The sequence below is a fragment of the Aedes albopictus genome, chromosome 2, assembly GCF_035046485.1.
Source record: "Aedes albopictus strain Foshan chromosome 2, AalbF5, whole genome shotgun sequence".
Lineage (NCBI taxonomy): Eukaryota > Metazoa > Arthropoda > Insecta > Diptera > Culicidae > Aedes > Aedes albopictus.
In genome coordinates this window covers 509,145,344-509,164,385 of record NC_085137.1, presented here as the reverse complement: position 1 = coordinate 509,164,385, position 19,042 = coordinate 509,145,344, and the positions used below count along the sequence as shown (strand labels likewise).

The 19,042-nt window shown below is 38.9% G+C and overlaps 1 protein-coding gene across 1 annotated transcript in view; it reads right to left on the bottom strand.

The window, feature by feature from the left end:
* The window catches only part of LOC109420434 (division abnormally delayed protein), a 325,353-nt gene that overhangs the window by 52,378 nt on the left and 253,933 nt on the right, over positions 1 to 19,042 (bottom strand). Inside the window, exon 2 of the mRNA XM_062854521.1 lies at positions 10,750 to 10,893. Within this exon, the coding sequence (XP_062710505.1) occupies positions 10,750 to 10,893 (144 nt within the window). The remainder of the gene's footprint in view (positions 1 to 10,749; positions 10,894 to 19,042) is intronic.

Below are 19,042 nucleotides of genomic sequence, written 5' to 3'. Positions count from 1 at the left end.
CGCTACCTAATTGGTTCCAATGGCCGTTTCCGAATGGCCGTTTTTAGAACTTTTTACGTATACTCAATAAACCCAACAGCACATAATTTCAACATATTCATGTAAATAAACTCAACTGAGCAACACAGTGTGTCATCCTCGTTGTATGTAAATTTTGAACTTTTCTCCGCTATTCCCAGAATGGCCAACAACGAAAACATACAAACATGCATACCGTTGACAGCCCTTCTCTGATGATCCCATGTTCTGCACTCATTGTGCTACTGAGTGCAAACCAACAACAGTACAGTAAAAATGCATCCTCAATTGAGTTATGCATATGTGGTTGAAAAATGCATCTACTTCCGGTAGCATCAGCAGGAGAGAGCACAGTTGAGACATTCAATCCCTTTCCGACCCAAATACATATAATGTCGAAACAGTTTCCGGCTTACCACCCAGCACCCGCACATCATCGACCCGCTCAGATTTCCAACAAGCATTTCGGAAGCAAACACGAGCCGAGTATGTTCGAGAAACTTTTAAACAACTCGACTAGGGCTCATAAGTGTCGGCAATATGGCCGTCTAGGGAGTATGCAGTTGCATTAAATCGAGAGCTTAGAATTTCTCGCCGTATGTTTCGAGTTTGTGTTTACCTTTTATGCAAATGCTACGGTACCTACACCCCTACACTATACCAAACGGTGAAGCTGGGATCTTGTCGATTTGGAAATGAGACAGAACCCGAAAATCGTGAGCTGGGGATTACGTGTACGGGGTAGTATCGAAACTGTACAAAGCAAACACGATTCGGCCTCACCCACAAGCCTCGTGTGATCTCTATTAAAACTCTTTGAGTTTGAATTTGCAATCGGCACCACTAATTCCTCTGGGGTTTGTTGGCATTGATAGCCAAGTTTGGCACACTGTCCCCAAATCGAAACAGATTATTCGCAATAGGATTAAGATTTATAAAGGAGAAGTGTGCCACAGTTGAGCAGAAATTTATGGACTTGATCCGATACGAGCAAAGCTATTCGTGTGTCAATGTCGGTGCTGTTTTTTGGGAGCTCAAAAGTGCCTCGTAAATAAACAAATAATCCATTGGCGTTTTTGTTCTGCTGGCCGTGTGGCCACATATGTAGGTCGGGGATATTTTCTGCATTGCCACAATAAACTGTACTTATAGTGCAAATAAGGCAGCAATTATGCGTCCCACACGAATGCAAATCAAATAAATGAATAAATCCCTAATTACATAGGTTGTGGGACAACCACAACCACACCATCGATTCAGCTCAGCAACGAGAAACCAGTCTGTGTCAGTGTTTCACTACCATCTGCTTCTCCGGTAGCTTGATATGGCTCAACCGGAGCCCAACACACCAGAGAATACCGTATAAATGTCATGCATAATTATCACATTAATTGAACTGTAATTGCAAAACATTAATCATCGTCCTCTCAGCACTTGATCCTGTAAGCTGCTGATGCTTCAACCTAGCAACTGAATCTGCTGATCTGATGTTTTCTAGCTGCCTGCTTCCCCGCTGGCAGGGATATTAGCAAATTAGCCTAGATTTTCACTGGACCGAGCCACCCTAATCGCTGTCTGCCAGAGTAAAGTGCATGTGTAACTCACGCCACGTACTGAAAGTGATTACCTCCGCTGTTCAAACAGGCGGTGACCCTATCCTCCATCACGTCACTAATGAGTCAATAGCTATCTCCCTCAAACCGTGGCGCACAGGAGATCACGCTCATGTTAGAGACCGGTTCATTGGCCCTCTCCGTCGGTGGAACTAAGCATCAGTAAACATGGCTACCCGCCCTAAGCTGCTGCGGTGGGTTGGAAACTGGAAATAAATTATATCTAAAACCAACAACACCGGCCACCGAATAATTGATCACATTAATCAGTGATACTGGTGCTGGTGTTTGCTGTGCTGGGCAGCATCCTATCCCCTTTTTGTCGCCGCCCGCTCCGGCCTGTCATTGGCAGGTCTTCTAACCGCATCACCGGATCAGACCCGTTTTATGGGGGGTGAGGAAGCCCAGCATGTGCCGTGTCGTGTGTCATTACCGTGACCACAAAGGGTTAGAAGGATGCAGGTACCTAAATGGTTCTTCTTTCAAATTGGCAACTTGGTGACGTTGGCGTCCCGGAGTTGGAGGAACGCGGGATGTGTGGCCGCAATGTGCGATAGAAAACCGTAAATGACATGATTATGCTGCGGATTGGCGGCAGTGAGAGCTTCATGACGGTACATACCTACTTGCTGCTTGGATTTGAAGAGATTCGCTATGGTCGGGATTTAATTGGCTTCTTTAACGGTGTTGAGATAATTCGATATTCTGAATCTGCATGTCAAACTGAGCCGAAATCCAAATTTTCATGAATTTTGAAGCCCGGGAACCTATTTAAAAATCAATTTGAAGTTTGTATGGGAGCGATTTGTCGAATCACCCCTCGTCGGATTTTGTACTGGGCGGAGCTGTCAAACAGCTGCCCAGCTGTCAAAAGGTGATTTCAAAAAATTGATTTGAAATTGATTTTCGGTACCAAAATAAGGTTCTAAAAATCTGAAAAAAATCATAGTGGCCCAGAAAAAGGTGCTCTTTCGTATAAAAGCAAAAAATTAATATATTTTCTAAAATTTAAAAACCCAATTCTGCCGGCAGCTATGCAAGCTTAACCCTCTAATACCCAAATTTTTGATGATGATTAACCTGGGCTTGTTTTTTTGATTTTGATCTAAATATCATTTTTCGTCATCTAAAATCGATTTAAACATGTTTTGGAAGATGATTCTTTTTAATTCTCAATTTCGTGAATTTCAGTTTTTGATTTTTCTAATTTTTATTTTTGAACATCCCTACACTTTTATATTTTTCCTGAAAGTCAATTTGGGAAACGGAGTTTTTGAGATGAAAACATTTTGAGATTTTATGGTTATTGTTGAAATATTATTATTTTAAATTTTTTTCACAGAAAATTTTATTTTCCGTGTAATTCTAAGGAAAAAAAATTTAGAGTGTATTCGATTCCCTTAAACTATTAAACAAGGATAGAATGATTTGGGAAAAATTTAAAATATGTTAATTGTAGCGATTCAATACAAAATAAACAATGACTTCTAAAAGGTGACTAAAACATCAATTTTTCAATGATTTTTGAAAAATGTAAATACGCTTTAAAATACACCAAAAACCATTTTGAGATATACAGAACAGTCATAAATATCAGCCAAAAATATAAAAAAATTGATTTTCTACGAAACAAAAATTACAAAAATGCTCAAACTATACCCCGTCTAAAGGCGGGATTGGGTATTAGAGGGTTAATGAGAAATAATGGAACAAACCTCCGAGCCTTGAAGAGTGGGTGATAAATTACGTGGGTCGCAGTAATCTACCTGCTCGAACGAAGGTATAAATGAAGAGTTATGCGGATTAATAAACATTAACGAGTAGCAGCAGTACCTGAGTAAAGGTAATTCGAAGCTTTGCAAACCACTCTTGATCTGATGGGTGAAAATAGAACGTAGGCGTTGTTGATTATAACCTGAAGATCCGGGTGCATCCAAACGGCTAACGTAACTATATCTACACCGAACGCTTAATGAACGATCCCATTCAAATACAAGTCAGCACCTTTGATTCCACTTAAAAAAAGCGTTAAACTCATATCACAGCTCGATGAACCGTTTGATTTCGAGTTAATTGGCACATTACCTGTTATTCGTTCGTCCGTAACATATACCACCCCGCGCAAATCTATCCGGTCTTGGAAAGCCGCGAAATTTCCACTTCAACAGCAAAGTCCGCATGATCCACTGGATGGCAAAAATAAATCCTCCGAAACAGGCACGGCATCAGCTTGATGATGCCGGTTCTTGGTAAGAGCATTTCTTCCGAAATAAATAAACAAATCGACGCTGAATGTTCAAGTTCAAGTGGTGGTGGCGTGAACTGCAACAAAGCAAATCCCATGATCAGGAACAGTTGTTCTTTCGAAGAAGCTCAATCGGTTCACGGAAAGTGGGGGGATTGCGAACAATGTAATCGATACGACGTGGTTTCATAATCTCGAGAGGAGGATATCGCAGAAATGCAATTTGACAATTTGTAAATGAGCCCGCAAATGACGATTTTTTTTTGTTTGGCTCAAATGTTCTTCATGCTCAAAACGTACAATTTGCGTTATTGGGTTTGACTCGAAGCACATGCCTTTCATGCCGAGGACCTAGGATCGAATTTCATTCCCGGCAAAGTTTTAAAACATGAATGTTCCTTCGATAAGGAGTTAATACCGTTGGTCGCCCATTTTTAAAGAGAGTAAAAGTTCTCAGAAACAAAAAAAAAACCTATTTAAGACAATGAAAAACTCGATTTTCATACTCAAATCTGAAAAAAAAACTGTTCTACTAACGATCTACGGCGTACGATTTCTAAATTAATGAGAAGGTGTGACCAGTGGTAAAAGTTCATGATTTTGGTTTAATTGTATGAAATAAAATTAATTTACAAAGTAATGCGTACACGTAAGTTAAAGAACGGTATGTAACTCGATTTTCTTTTACACTCTCAAGTTTATTAACGTAACATTGTACACACTAAATTCAGACTGTCATGAATCAACATTTTTCAAACCTTTATCGATATGCACATATCCGAGTTCCAATCAGAGCACAAATTTATTATCGAGATCTCAGTATTTTGAGTTTTGTCATTTCAAGCATGAAATTGATCACGTGGGACAAGATAAGAGACATACCTAAAACAGTAGATTTTATGGACCAGTCAGAAAGGCAGGGAAGGGGTACTCATCAGTGTATGTGCAAGAGTGAGCGGTTTTAATATGAAAATGAGCTGCACTGTTCACATTTTCTGTGCACAATGTCATTCCTGAAAGAACAACAAGGTATAAGAACAACATTTTCAGTGAATTTTTATGGTGGCTACCAAGAGGAGAAAGCTGCAAGGTATGCTTGAATAACAAAAACGCTACCTTATCAGAATTTACAGTTTCACAATTTTCTTCACATTCACATTCTTCACAGAGCCTTATTGATTACACCCTTTACAAAACTTTTCTTATTCTGCCTTTTGATACTTTTAAATTGGTGCCTTAGATATGCTGAAAAACTTTAAGGAAAACCGCAAAGAGATCCGACACTTGTGAAAAAAGTTACAGAAAAAGTACAAATTGTATGATTAAATATACTTAAAATTGACCATGCAGGGCTGTTACAAAAGTGTCGATTCGAGAACCGTAAAATCCGCGCCAAGCCATTTTAAACCCACGACGAAATCATCAAATCCGTATCAGCACAAAAGATATGGTTTGGTGAATCAAAATCATATAACGCCAATAATTTTAGATGACAACTTTCACATCGAAAAAAAATGTGTATGAAAAACACTACAGGGTGGCAACGTGAAAGTGATAAACTAGTTTGGGAGCCATACGTTGCCATTCATGCTATTGCATTGAAAACAAGTGTGCTTGGGGAGACGGGATCTTAGATATGGGGCATTTAAGATACAAAGGATTCACGGATTGACTCTGAAGAATATTTCCGACAGGGTTGCCAGATCTCGTGTTCTGCTCAAGACGCACGCTGCTCACAACATTATTTTTAGGACGATTTTTTTTACCCCGGAAGCGTTTCTGAATAAACAAAATGATCGTGTGTATAAAGCAAGTCTTCGTGAAATTCCTGCGGACAAACGAGTGGTTCAACGATATCGAAGTGCTGCAGCGGTGATGATTTGGGGCGCCATATCAACAAAAGGACTCAGTACCGACGCATAAGGCAGTGGTTGTTGAACAGTGATGCAAGCAAAATTTTCCGTGCTTTATCAGCTCATCGGAATAGCTGGTTTCGTCTCCCGATTTGAACCCACTGGACTTTTGTACATGGGAATACATGCTAGGGGACCTGGGCGACGCGAAGAACTTGGTTTTGGATACCTAAAAAACCCTTTGGTAAAAATTTTCGGTGAAATGCCGGACGAAGAGGTGCGTGCGACTTGTAATAACTTCGAGAAGCGTCTGCGGGCCGTAATTCAAAACAAAGGGGAATGGTTCTAATTGAACTAAATACTTTGTAAGTTTAATACTTTGTTGTGTTATTAGAAATGAATTTGCAGAAAATTAAATCCTGTTTGAATTTTGCATCAGTTTTCGAGTGTATCATTTCTACGTTGCCACCCTGTATAGTGGAAATATTAAAAAAAATCTCTCAAAAGATGTTTCGCCAGTTTTATAAATATTTTTCTGTAGAAACACTCAAATAGAATAACACAAGTGCAATTTCATATTGAAATCGTCAATACATTCTGTTCCTTCGGAACCCAAAAATTATTTTTCGGAAGAATTCTATAAAAAAATAAGGATTTCTTGGATGATTTTTTGAGGAGATTTAAATGGAGTAATACAGTACTTTTTCTATTATATCACGAATGAAATTTTTTTTCGCGTGATATATTGGAGCGTGATATAATTGAAACATATTTTTTCCGAAGGCGTTTATTAATCAAAATACACTTGCACATAAAAAAAATCAATTAAAAACGCACAAAATATCAAACCCGGTAATGGAAGTCTAATATTCTTGTATGTAATTATTTTTTGATGGCTCTGTAAATAAGATCAAACAATGGAGGTATTATTTGCACTTCTACACCATGGTTTTTGAACTTCATGGAACGATGTTTCCATATGTTTCCAATCTTTTCACAGCAAAATAAAGACAGTTGCTTAAATTTATCGTCGAGTACGTAACATTTTCAAAAGTGGTTCCAGAAGGTTGGGAATTTCTGGTTGAAAAATCAAAATTTGACATTTTTGTGATGTTGCCGCGTTACGCTTTGTTGTACAATTGTCACGAAGTTTGAATGTTCTGTCTTTAATTTCTGATCATTCGATATGCTGGTTGGCATTAATTGAACAACATATCAACTTTTAAAAGCCGATAAATTTACAAAATGTTAGTTATCCCTTCGGAAGTGAAGTGTAACTGTGGGTCCGACATGAACGAGCCCCGGGTTAAAAAGCTCGTTAATAATATATAAAATACAAAGAAAATGGAACCAAAGTTAGATTCTAACGAAAAAAACCTTTTCTTTTTCTACCGACCGGAATGGAAATCGAACCCGCCGTCTCTGAATAGGCGATCCAAAACCTTATTCAGAAAGACTAACTGGAGACGCGTGATGGAAAACGTAATGCGTGGAATTGTCGCATACAGACCGGACTCGATGCAGAGCAAAGCATGAGAATGTGACTTTAGATAATCTAATCCTGTGTCCGGCCTGTCACCAATGGCACTATAATCGTATACTAATGTGCAAAATATCTCACTTATGACGATTCATGTATCCTATAAAGTTTGGAATATGTGCTTAGTAATATTTGTATCGATTACCATAGCGTGATAAAATCGAAAAAAATAGCGTGCTAAAATCGAGTGTGATATAATGGAGCGTGATTAAATAGAACCGTGACAAAATCGAAAAACCACTGTACTTGTAATGGAATCATTAATAAATTCTTTCACTAAATAAATTAACCGTTAATTCTTTCGGAGAATATTTCAGAAGAAGAAAGAAATTCCTGAAAAAGGGTATTAAATAAGTCACAAACGATCTTTTGGCAGATGAAAAAAAAATTCTCAAGAAATCCATGATGAAATCATCAATAAATTCTTTGGCTAAATAAATCAACCGCTAATTGTTCAGAAAATATTTCAAAAAGGAGGTATTCCTGAAAAAAAGAGTATGGAGTGAGTCCCAAAAGAGCTTTTAGCAGATAAAAAAAAAACTCTTAGAAAATTCCTGTATTTATTTCTGCAGAAACTTTTTTGTGAAGATTGTCTTATCATTCAATCATAATATGGAATAGGGTGGCCCACACTTATATGATAAACAAAAATTTCGAAAAATGCCAAGTCTTATCTCCTCAATCAGTTGTTTTGGATTCCCAGAAGCTACGTTCAAAATTTGAGCAAAATCGGTTGAGCCTAAGGGGGCGCTCAAAACGCTTGAAGTTTGTATGGGAAAACTTGGCCAAATGTATGCAGAAATTTTAAGTTTTCGAATTTTGCCGCTAGGTGGCGCTGTAAGCGTTCAATAATCAAACCCTTTGGTATTATTGTAGGTGACTATATGCCAAACAGGTTTGTTGAAGACCGCGAAGTGATCCGACGGCTGTGAAAAAAGTTATACCCTAGGCAAAGTGAGGCAAAGTATTGAGATTTCATTATTGATATTATTCCTTTACATGTATTGGAAAAATAACAATAAAGTTTATCCTCACTTTCCTAGGGTATTTCTGCATACATTTGACCAAGTTTTCCCATATAAACTTCAAGCGTTTTGAGCGCCCCCTTAGGCTCAACCGATTTTGCTCAAATTTTGAACGTAGCTTCTGGGAGTCCAAAACAACTGATTGAGGAGGTAAGACTTGGCATTTTTCGAAATTTTTGTTTTTCATATAAGTGTGGGCCACCTTAATATGGAAATAATGAAAACATATTCGAAGGCACACGGTGAATGGGCCCCCACGGTGAATGGTGCCTTGACGGTAATACCAGTGCAATTTCATGATGAAATCGATAGTCGATATTATTCATTCGGGACATATTTCTGAAAAAGAAAGAATATCAGAAAAAATATCTGCAGACGTTCTAAATACTAAGTAAAATATATGTGTAAAAATAAAAATTCATAATAAATTAATAATAAGTTTCTGGGAGCATCCTTGAAATTTCTTTAAAACATTTCAGTGAAATTATCCTCAATCTTAAGATTTCCATCGATTTTCTCAAGTCTTCTGCGGAAAGTTCTATATTTTTCTGATAATTTTATTTTCATTTTTGTTCCACAAATAACTTATTCAGCAATTCCGTAAATTTCGTTTCCGGGTACTCTATTATGATGTATAAAGAAATCCTGCAGTTTTTTTTTCGCTATATACTTCTTATGATTAATATTCCATTGAGAATTTATCAAAGCTTTTTCAATGAATTATCTAAGAATACCATTACATGGTATACTGTGTCAGAAAATCAATCAGATTGTTTTCTTACGATACATACAGCCTACAAAATCAATCACTTTCTTGAATAGATTTTGTTAATTTGACTACGAAGTTTCACCAAATGTTCATTTCAAATTTCCGGAAGAAATTTTCTGCATAAACGATATTTCAGAAATCTTACCGTGTTCTACTGATATTTCGAACCTGTGCCATTACGCTGAGAGTTTTGTCGAAAATTTAAATTCTTCCCAAAATGTCAGCCGAAAACTGATCACGGAGTTTCAAAAAAAAAAACTGTAAAGGACAAACGTCTTGAAATCCCGCTTCAACAGTGCATCAAAACTTCAGACGCACAGATCTCGAAAACAACAGTGCATTTTATTATTCTATTCTTGCTCACTTGAAATTAGCTTAAAATAAGAAGATCAGTTGCGCTAGTTTTGTTTACGAAGAGATTTGTGCGCTCGAAATCCTGAGTAGGTGTCGAAGTCGGCCATTATGGTGCCATTTTGGGATTCTAACAAGTCTGTCCTTAAAAGGATTTCGCATTTTTAAGAAATTCTATAAAAAAAATCTCAATTTTTGAAAAAAACTTTTTTTTTTCGCAAGCGTCGGATCGCCTTGTGGTCATACACAAAGTTTTGTACTTTAACGTCATTAGTTCGCCAGAATGGAGGAATCACATACTGCAACTCAGCATCTCTATTCATCTTTAGGTCTCGAGTTTAGTCGATACCCGAGTATCTCAGTGATAAGCATGTTGCTGAGATAACTGTTATGTGTATGTTGCTGAGATAACGAATTTCACAGCAAATACATCACAATAGTCCTAAGATCTGGACGCAATGATCTCCACCCGACAAACGAAAGGATACTAATCCCCAGACAAATTACAATCTCATTGAGGAATATCGGGACGCAACCAATTGCATCCATATTTTGCACACTAGAACGTAACGCTAGAAGAAATCGAAATAGATTTGTTCTAAAAAATCGACCTTGTTGACCCAGTTTCTCAAATAACACACTTGTCACCGAAGTGTCACTCTTCTATGACAAGTGTGTTCCTTGGGTGAGTACTTAGGTATAAAAAGAATAACTGAGTGATCACGTGCGAGAGGTTACGGGATAATATGATATGCATAGGTTTTATGATGTGTAAAAATAGGACTGTTTCCTCACGTTATATTTGTAATGGTGGCTACAAAGAGGAGCACAGCAAGGTATGATTCGTTGTTATATATAATGTTACTGCGTGCGTAATGAACTGCCTACAATATCCATATTGAAATACATTTCATGATGTATTAGAGGTCAATGTTTTTCTTTAGTACGTTTATAATTAACATATCAGTGAACTATTGGAAATTCCGGCGGTGTTATAGCAGTTTGGAATGTACAGAATTGTAAAGAATTGAATTATCTTGAAAACAGATAATGCGATGTATGAAAGCGATTATGCATTTTTCAGAACGTATGAACATTGTCGAACATTTATTTTTTTTTTCAGACAAAGCTGGCTGGTCTCTGAATAATAGCAAATAATCTAAAAAGCGCTCCGCAATTGTGTATCGGAAACCGTATTTTTTACGAAGTGGCAGAATGCACACACCGCATAATTGGTTTTCATTCTAAACATACACAACTAATTTCATTACGCTAATCGCATCATTTCTCTTTGTTCTAACAATTTTTATCATCAACCCTCGCCTCAAAACTTACCCCGATACATGTTGGCCGTCTGCTCCCAGTGCCCCCGCTGGCTGCGGGTGTGGTGTTTGACTAGTCGTTCGAAGTTTTTCGTCGCTTTCGCCTCCAGTTGACTTTCCACTTGGTTATCACAGCAGGAACCGCCGCAAACATTGCCTGTTGGAACAAAAGGGAGGAGAGAGAAAAAAGGGAAATTAATCAGATTGAAGATTTTTTTTTATTTGTTACTAATCCCTTCGGTGAAGTCCTACCAGCGAGAGTGTGTTCATTGTGGTGCTTACAGTTGAGAGCGAGTGGGGTTGGGAGGTAGCCAGGAGACGATGAGATTACAACGTCAGTGGAATTAAAAGGGTGGTTTTTGTGGGAAAGTACCAGTAAAGTGCCATGCGCCTCCTTTTGTCGGTGGCTAGCGGAGGTTGAGCTTTTGGGATTGTGTGGGGTGAGGTAAAAGAAAGATAATTGCGACAAAAGCAGAATTAAGGAAGCATGAAAGCTCATTAGTGTGAGTCGGTCGGAATCTCCGAGTGTGAATTGTTTGCTGTAATTTTAGCATAAAGTGTTACTCCGTCGATGAGCTTTGGGAATAACTGAAGATGGACTATTTTTAATTTTGCCTCTGCGCAAATACTTCCGCTTTTGGGTTCGTGGGAAAGATATGAAATCGTTTGCTATTGGGCTTGTAATAGCAAGGGAGCCATTTTCGGGCTGGTAGTCAATTTGGGGATTATTTTTCATCCGCTCCAGATGAAGATAATTCCCATGTCAGATGACGTGATAATCTCAAACTGACAGCGAACTTCTTTCGTCCGTGCTGGATTAAGCAAAGAGAGAGAGCAGAGTGTTGGCAACATTTGATGATGGATTTTTCTTCTCGAGTTCTTTTCAGGAAAGCCTCTTGAAAATGCTCCACTTGACAGAGAGTAGAGTTTTCTTAAGATTCATCCCAGAGGCTTAGTCACGTTGATGAAAACTCAACATTTTCACTACATGATGAGAAAACAGAAAGTTGTACGGACAATTTGCCCTGTAGTAGAAGTCGGAGAGATTTTCGTGGAACGAGCCAACGTTGATGAATGACCTGTGAGGATTTCATCGCTGACTGGACAGTGTCCTATTACCAACATCCACCAATAAGCAACGTTCATATAGGTTGAAGCACGTGACCTTGCCGGCAATCAATCTTCCAGACCCACCCGGACGAGAAATTCGGGATAAACATTTCAATTGCCGAATCGCATCAGACCATTATCGTGATGGGGATCGAATCTAATCATGGCAAATTCCACCCTGGGTGCAAGGAAGTGGATAACGGCTCTCAGCTCTCAGGAGGATGATGACGGTGCTTTATGATGGGGCGCAGATCGCACGTACAATTTATAGACACGCGTCTTTTTGGACCATGATATCTGATTCTTTACGACTTTGGCGAGGATAAAAATAGGACAAATCTTTTTGTGCTTCCGGTGGAGCTTGGTGTCGTTAGCGAATGTTTATTACGCAACGGTGCGGTGCCGAGATGGCAATAATAAATGATAAGGTTATTGATCGTCTGTAGCCAACACCTGCGATGCTTACTTGACAAAAAAGCCGACTGGGTGATAGTGTTATTACGAGCTTGGGCATAATGAGAATTTATTTTCGGAGGCTTAGTTTTTTTTTGATCTACGATTAGGTGAACGTAATTGATTAGTATAGATTAGAAGACACAACTAAGACCATCCATACTTTGAGCCTTGGGACTCATCATTTCGCCTGACACATGACACATATAAAATTAAAGAGCAAATAAATGATTTTCAAATCTGCTCAAAACAACAAGATTTACTAGAGGTTTTTCACAATTGAAAACTTCATATGAAGTGACTCTCTATAATCATGCTTTGAAACATATAAACATTTTACACTCAGATAGCATCATACCTGTAACGTGATGATATCTTTGAAGGAATCCCGAGGAGATTCTCCGAAAGAACTTTTGAAGAAATCCCAGAAACAGTCTTTAACAAAAACCTTTAGTTTTGGTTAAATCTCTAACACTTTTACTAACAGAATCCCAGTTGCAAGTCTGAGTTAAACTTATGAAGAAATTATTGTTAAATTTCTGCACAGCAACCCTGGAGGCATTCTGAAAGCATACATGAAGAAATCTTCTCACAATTAATTCAGAAAGTTATTACGGAGAAAAATGTTGTGACAAGATTCTCGGGAGAAATCCCAGGAAGAATTACTCGTGAAATCTACTATGAAGCCTCATCAGGATTCAGGAATCCCTACCAGAAGCCCGAGAGGCTAAATGGAATTCTATAAATCTCAAGAAAAGTATGTGAAGAAATATTGGATCACTGCGAGATCATTGAAAAGTGTCTCGCCTTCTCCGACGAACTCTCAAAGCTAATGCTGGAACGCCATGTAAGGTTAAGTTACATGGCGACCGTGACAGTTAAATATTATCCCAGGCCACATTTTTTCAACTTCAGTAAAAAAGCATCGAACTTTGTACTTCAGGTGAAGTGAGATAAAGTTACCAGTGGCCAGTTATGTAAGCAAAATCTTCTAAAATGAAACAGTTCCTATGAACAACTTGCCATCATCTGAGCTACGAAATATTATCAAGCTGAACTATTTTGCATGAAAAGCATCCAGGGTACCTACTATTTGCACAAATTGTTAGCACCAGCTGTGTGCGAGGAGTTTCCAAAGAATAAAAAGGTATACTTCATTATAACTCATTCTATTTCGACGAGAGAGAGAGAGAGACGCCCTTATCTGCAAAGGTCCCCCACTAGATGTTACCTATCTACACGTTCATACAAGCTGCATACTCGAGCTTACTTGAAAGAACTTCTTCCAAACGAGCTTCACCTTCGTGTCTGCTACAATAGCTTTCCATCCCAGAAACGTTCGTCTTAGGAAATGTAAGGTACGGATGAGCCCAGTCGGAATGCTACGTGTATAGAGAGATACGGCAAGTATACAGACAGAAGAAAGGATTTTTTCCTCAGACCGACTGGAAAGATGTTGGAATATTAAATTTGCGTAAAGCTCGGGTTAGATTGAGTTTTTTTTTGTGAGATTGCTACAAGTACAACATGTGTTCCTTTACATGGTTCAAGTTGAATTGGAATGTTTGGATGTAATTTTGTGGAATCTCTCGTTTATTATTATATCAAAAGAACCTGACAGAAAACAATTAATTTTTCTTCATAAATGATACACATTTCATGAAGCTTGTACTTGTTGTTTTTGCTCCATGAAATTATCGTTACTAATGATAAAACAAAAACGAATCATTTGAACCGTAATTGTTGATTGAAGCTGCCCAGTAATGTAAAAAAGTGATTGGTAATCTCTGAATGCTAATGCAGTTTCTCAACTTCAAAACAGACAACATTTGCACCAACAACGCGCTGCAGTAGATCAATCTCCAGGTTTACTCTCCAAACAAGTTCCAATCAATTTCCGGTAAGTACCCACGAACAAATCAAGAAGCACATGCCTGCCAATAGAAAGCAAACAGCTGCAGGTCTTACCGCGTCGTGCCGCCGCCATCACTACCGTACCCCAACCCGTTTGCTAAACACATCACATAAATGGTAATGGCTTCATACAAATCTTCGTGTCTGTGCCCGGCTCGGCACAGTCGAAAGCACGTGATTATTTATAACATGTAATTTCTGGTATACACACATTCAGCCTATTAAGATCCCTCCCGCGCGCCGAACCGAGTCCCGCATGTGTGTGAGGTACTTAGATTAGAATAATAAATACGTACACCGGGCTGGTCTCCATTTGGACATGAATATAACATCGGGTCTCTCCTTATAATCAAACGGGGTTTTCATTCGGAGCTGCCCGTACTTACTATACGACCGAAGCCGGAGAGATTCAATCGGACCGGGCGGGTACTCAATGCCCCCATCATTTATCATGCATCGTTGGTGGAAACAAGTTGATTCCAAATCGGGGGTGCGGCTCTCTCCCTTCAGGTGAGAGCATTTCTCTAATGAAACAGTCGTAAATTACAATATAGGATATATTTTTGCTGCTCGGCAAGCAGCAGCCGCCGCCCTCAGTGTCGTCGCACAAGGCTTTCCAGGGCATGGAGACGGCGACGATACGTGCCTTGGAAGATTAATGTCGTCAGACGTATATTGGAGGTACATCTTTATAATTTGCTACTTCGTTCGTGCTTGCAATCTTCAGAGCAGGCCAACCGTTTTGCTCGGCTGCCGTACAATTTTGTGATGCATTTTGCTACAAATGCTACCTTTTGCCGGAGCAATATAGATTAACTGGGATTTACCAGTTGTGAAACGGCGAACAGCATCGTCGTCAGGTGAAGAACGAAGAGGATTGAGATAGCACAATTCTGATGGTACGAGATCGTACGAGAATAGCAATGTGAACACCATCGGTATTTTGTACCAGGAAGCGATAGAGAACTTTCTTAGATTGCATTTCATCGAAGGTCGGTTTCTTAATCATGTGCAATAGAGCAGGGGGCAGATAAACAAGATGTTTTCGATAACAACTATGGTAGATGTTATATGTATCATGTTGGATTTAGTACCTAAATCATATAGAAATCCTTTTTGGAAATAATTGCTTATTTTTTACGGTTTTGTTTTTGTACACAAATATTTAAGTAAAAAGAAAAATCGGGCCAAAGGGTTTTTTCGTTGAACTGGGCCGTTCAATACCTTCAAGATTTAAAATACGGCCAATTGAAAAAAAAAAAGTTGCAAACCCGTTTACTAGTTTTTAAGATATCGTAATCACTGTAACGGCACTTTTTAACTTATTTTCGCCCACTTCACCTAAAAAAACCTAATGACTGTCGTTTTCAGCAAACTTGTCTAGAGGATTAAGAACCAATTGCAAACATAGACCCTGGTTCAGCATTTGTCCACTATTTTTCTCGTAATTCTGATTAGCTAGATGCCGTCTTAGAACACAGGGAAAACCTGGAAAACCTTGAAAACCGGTAATCCTCAGGGAATTTTATTCAACTTTCCGTAATTTGCGCAGTTGGCCACCACCAGTCCTGCAAAATATCAGTGTCAGTGCCTGTTTTTCAGCCGAAAATGAATGACTGCGGCGGTCGTTTTCAGTTCCTCGAGGTGAGAACTGACAGAGTCCGAGAGTTCCATTCGTGAGCAACGCAACAAGGTCAATTCCCAATCATCCATACACTACTCATGCCGACAGGCCATTCGTCTCAAGCGGTAGCTTGTGAGAGTGAGTGCCCTATACGCTACCACGGGTGAAAACACTCAAATACAGAAAATTGAATGGAAATTTAGCCCTGTCAGCTCTCGCTTTCAGCACGCTGCGTGCGAGCGTGAGTACCTATTTCATTTCGCTCCCGTGTTGCTGATCGGAAAGCAACATTGACAGGAAAAACAAAACGGAGAAAATGAAAAAAGCAAAATATCGCTGTCATAAAGGCCTGTCGAAAAATTGCAGCACTGGCCACCACCGCCAGCACCACGTTAATGCTGGATACAAAACGGGAGCTTTTTTCAACGTGTTGTACCAAAAATAAAACATTGAATCGTATGATTATAAATTAATACTTGCAACTTATATATATTTAAAATCAGTAGTAGTAGAGTCCACAAAATTTACTACACTGTTGGTATAAATACGTTTTCAAATATGTAGTGTTTACTTCTATCGTGCAAGAACTTTTTCTACATGATTGTGGTTCCTTGAAGACGTTAAAAATTCCTTCTGGATGATAATTCAAAAACCAAGTTAAATCAAGGAGAAATCTAGATAATCATGCTACAGGAACAAGAGAAGGGCTCCGAGATGTCGAAAAGGTGCTGCAAATTCCATGGACGCAGAATCTTTCGGATCCCCACCAGCATTTTTCCAAAATTTAAACAATTCTATCCAGAATTCTTCCAGGATTCCTAAATTCCGACCGATTTCTGTTAGACTTTTTCACGGGTATCCTACAAAATTTCTTTGCAGGGTTTTCCTGGTATTTTTCGTGGGATCTCGTGGGATTTTTCCCGGAGGTCGTCCTGCATTTTGCACAAAGACATTTTCATGGGAAGTATACCATACCGAGAGCACTACAAGAGATTCTCTAAGGATATATTGAAGTGTTTTTGCGAATTTTCTCCTGGAGTTTTTGTCAGAGCCCAAGTAACACACTTGTCACAGAAGAGTCACGGCGGCACAGGCTTTTGTTGCGCAGAAATCATTATGACTTACTTCTAGCAAGTACGTTTTTATTTGTTAGAAGTAAGTCAGTCTGCGCTCCAAAACCTGCGCCGCCGTGACTCTTCTGTGGCAAGTGTGGTTTTGGGGATTTCCCTTGTAGATTTTCCGCTATTCCTATTCTGGTATTTCTCTGGCGGTTTCCCCAGGAGATCTTCAGGGATTTCTCCCAAAGTTGCCACAGGAATTATTTCTGGGATTTCTACTAGAGCTCCTCCAGGCAGATTTTAACGAATTTCTTCACGAGTTTCTTCAAGCCATTTACTTTAGGTTTCGTATAAAGTTTTCCCTGAATTTCTACGGGAATTTCTGTTAGGGTTTTTTTTTACTAAATGTTCTTGTGGAATTTCGTTTGAAGTTTTACCAGATAATTTTCTCGGCGTTTCTCCAGGGAATTCTATCAGAATATCGCTTTCGGTATTGGTTCTAGAATATCACTCTGGTTTTTTTATTTATTTTTTTCTAAATTTATCATGAGCCATACCCAAACCCGGTGTAACCGACTACAGTAAGGACCCGATTTTGTCAGCCCCATTTTGCGACAAACTTTTTGCTCTCATTATCTTACGGTCACATTTTAAGCAATTTATTAATATTTATCATCAAACTACAGCTGAGACGCAGAACATAAAGGAATAAAAAGTTTGAAAAACTGTTTATGTTTTTTAAGAGAGCAAAAAATGTGTTCCGAAAAGGGGCTGACAAAATCGGGTCACTTATGTAGTGCCAAAACCCCTTTTTTAGAAAAACAGCTGATTGAAAAATCAAATGAAACCGTTGAGACATTCCGGTAAAGACAGACCGATGCCCGTTGTGGAGAGAAATCATCCCTTTAGCTACCGACTTTTTATATTCTGTCGTGTTAATATCGAGCCCTGAAGAAGACCCCATCCTGGGTCGAAACGTAGGCGAGGATAATCAAGTAGTCGACGCAAAATTCATGACTGAGAAGCCAAAACCTACGTATACCAAATTCCAGTCGAACTCCCAATCGTTTATCATTGACTTTTTCCTAACATTTTTTCTGGGGTGCCTTCTGGGATTTTCGCAAGATCTATTGCTGATATTTCTCATGGTTCCCGTGATTTATTTCAGAACTTTTTTTCAGGCCTTTTCTCGTACCTAGTCGTTAAGGGGATTTCATGCAGTGAACCAACCGATATTGATATTTTTCAGGTTTTTTTTTACAGAGATCTTCTCGGAATCCCTATTAGAGCTTGTCCCGCTCCTTTGGGATTTCTTCAATACACCGTTCAATACCGTTCTTGCAGGGATCTTCCAGAAGTTTTTCTTCGAAATGTCTCCTGCGATAACTTACGAAACTTTAAATTGAACTTGAAATTCCCAAAGAAATGACGGAAGAAAGCGAAAAACCCCACAAAAGAAACCTTCGAAAAAACTGGAGCGCCTTTGAAAATAGTGTCTTGGAGTTGTTACGGAGGAAATTATTTAAAAAAATCAAGGAGTAACTGGGAAAATCTAGAACAGAAATCCCGGATGAAATAACGGGTGAATTCCCGCGAGGATATCTGAAAAGATTGTCGGAAACACTCTGGAAGAACTTCTACAAAAATCTCTCAGCAATCTTGTGAAAAACTGTTGGAAAACTATTCCGGAAAGCCTTTAAGAGAAATTCCTTAGATAACTTTGGATAATTTTTGGATCGATCCCTGGGGTTATCTGGAGAGAAACTCTGGAATCATATCGGGAAAAAATATGGAATAAAAATTCTGGCGGAAATTCAAGCAAAGAGCTGTGAAAAACTTTTACAGAAATTTTGATTGAAATTCTGGTAGTAATTCCAAGAAAAACTCTCAGATATCCGAAAAGAACTTGAGCTTGAGCTTGATTGACCGCTACTGCAGTATCTCCAGACCAGCTACACTCACATAAGGAACCAATGAGATATCTGCCGGGGACTAGCAGGAATCTTCAGTGTGCAGATCACCAATGCTCGGTGATCTTCTATTTTTAAACGACAATGGCACCTGCCACGTCAGAATGCAGGTCAATGTGGGGAAGGGAAAGTGATGATTGCAATCGTTTGTATTCACATGAAACCGAATATACCTCT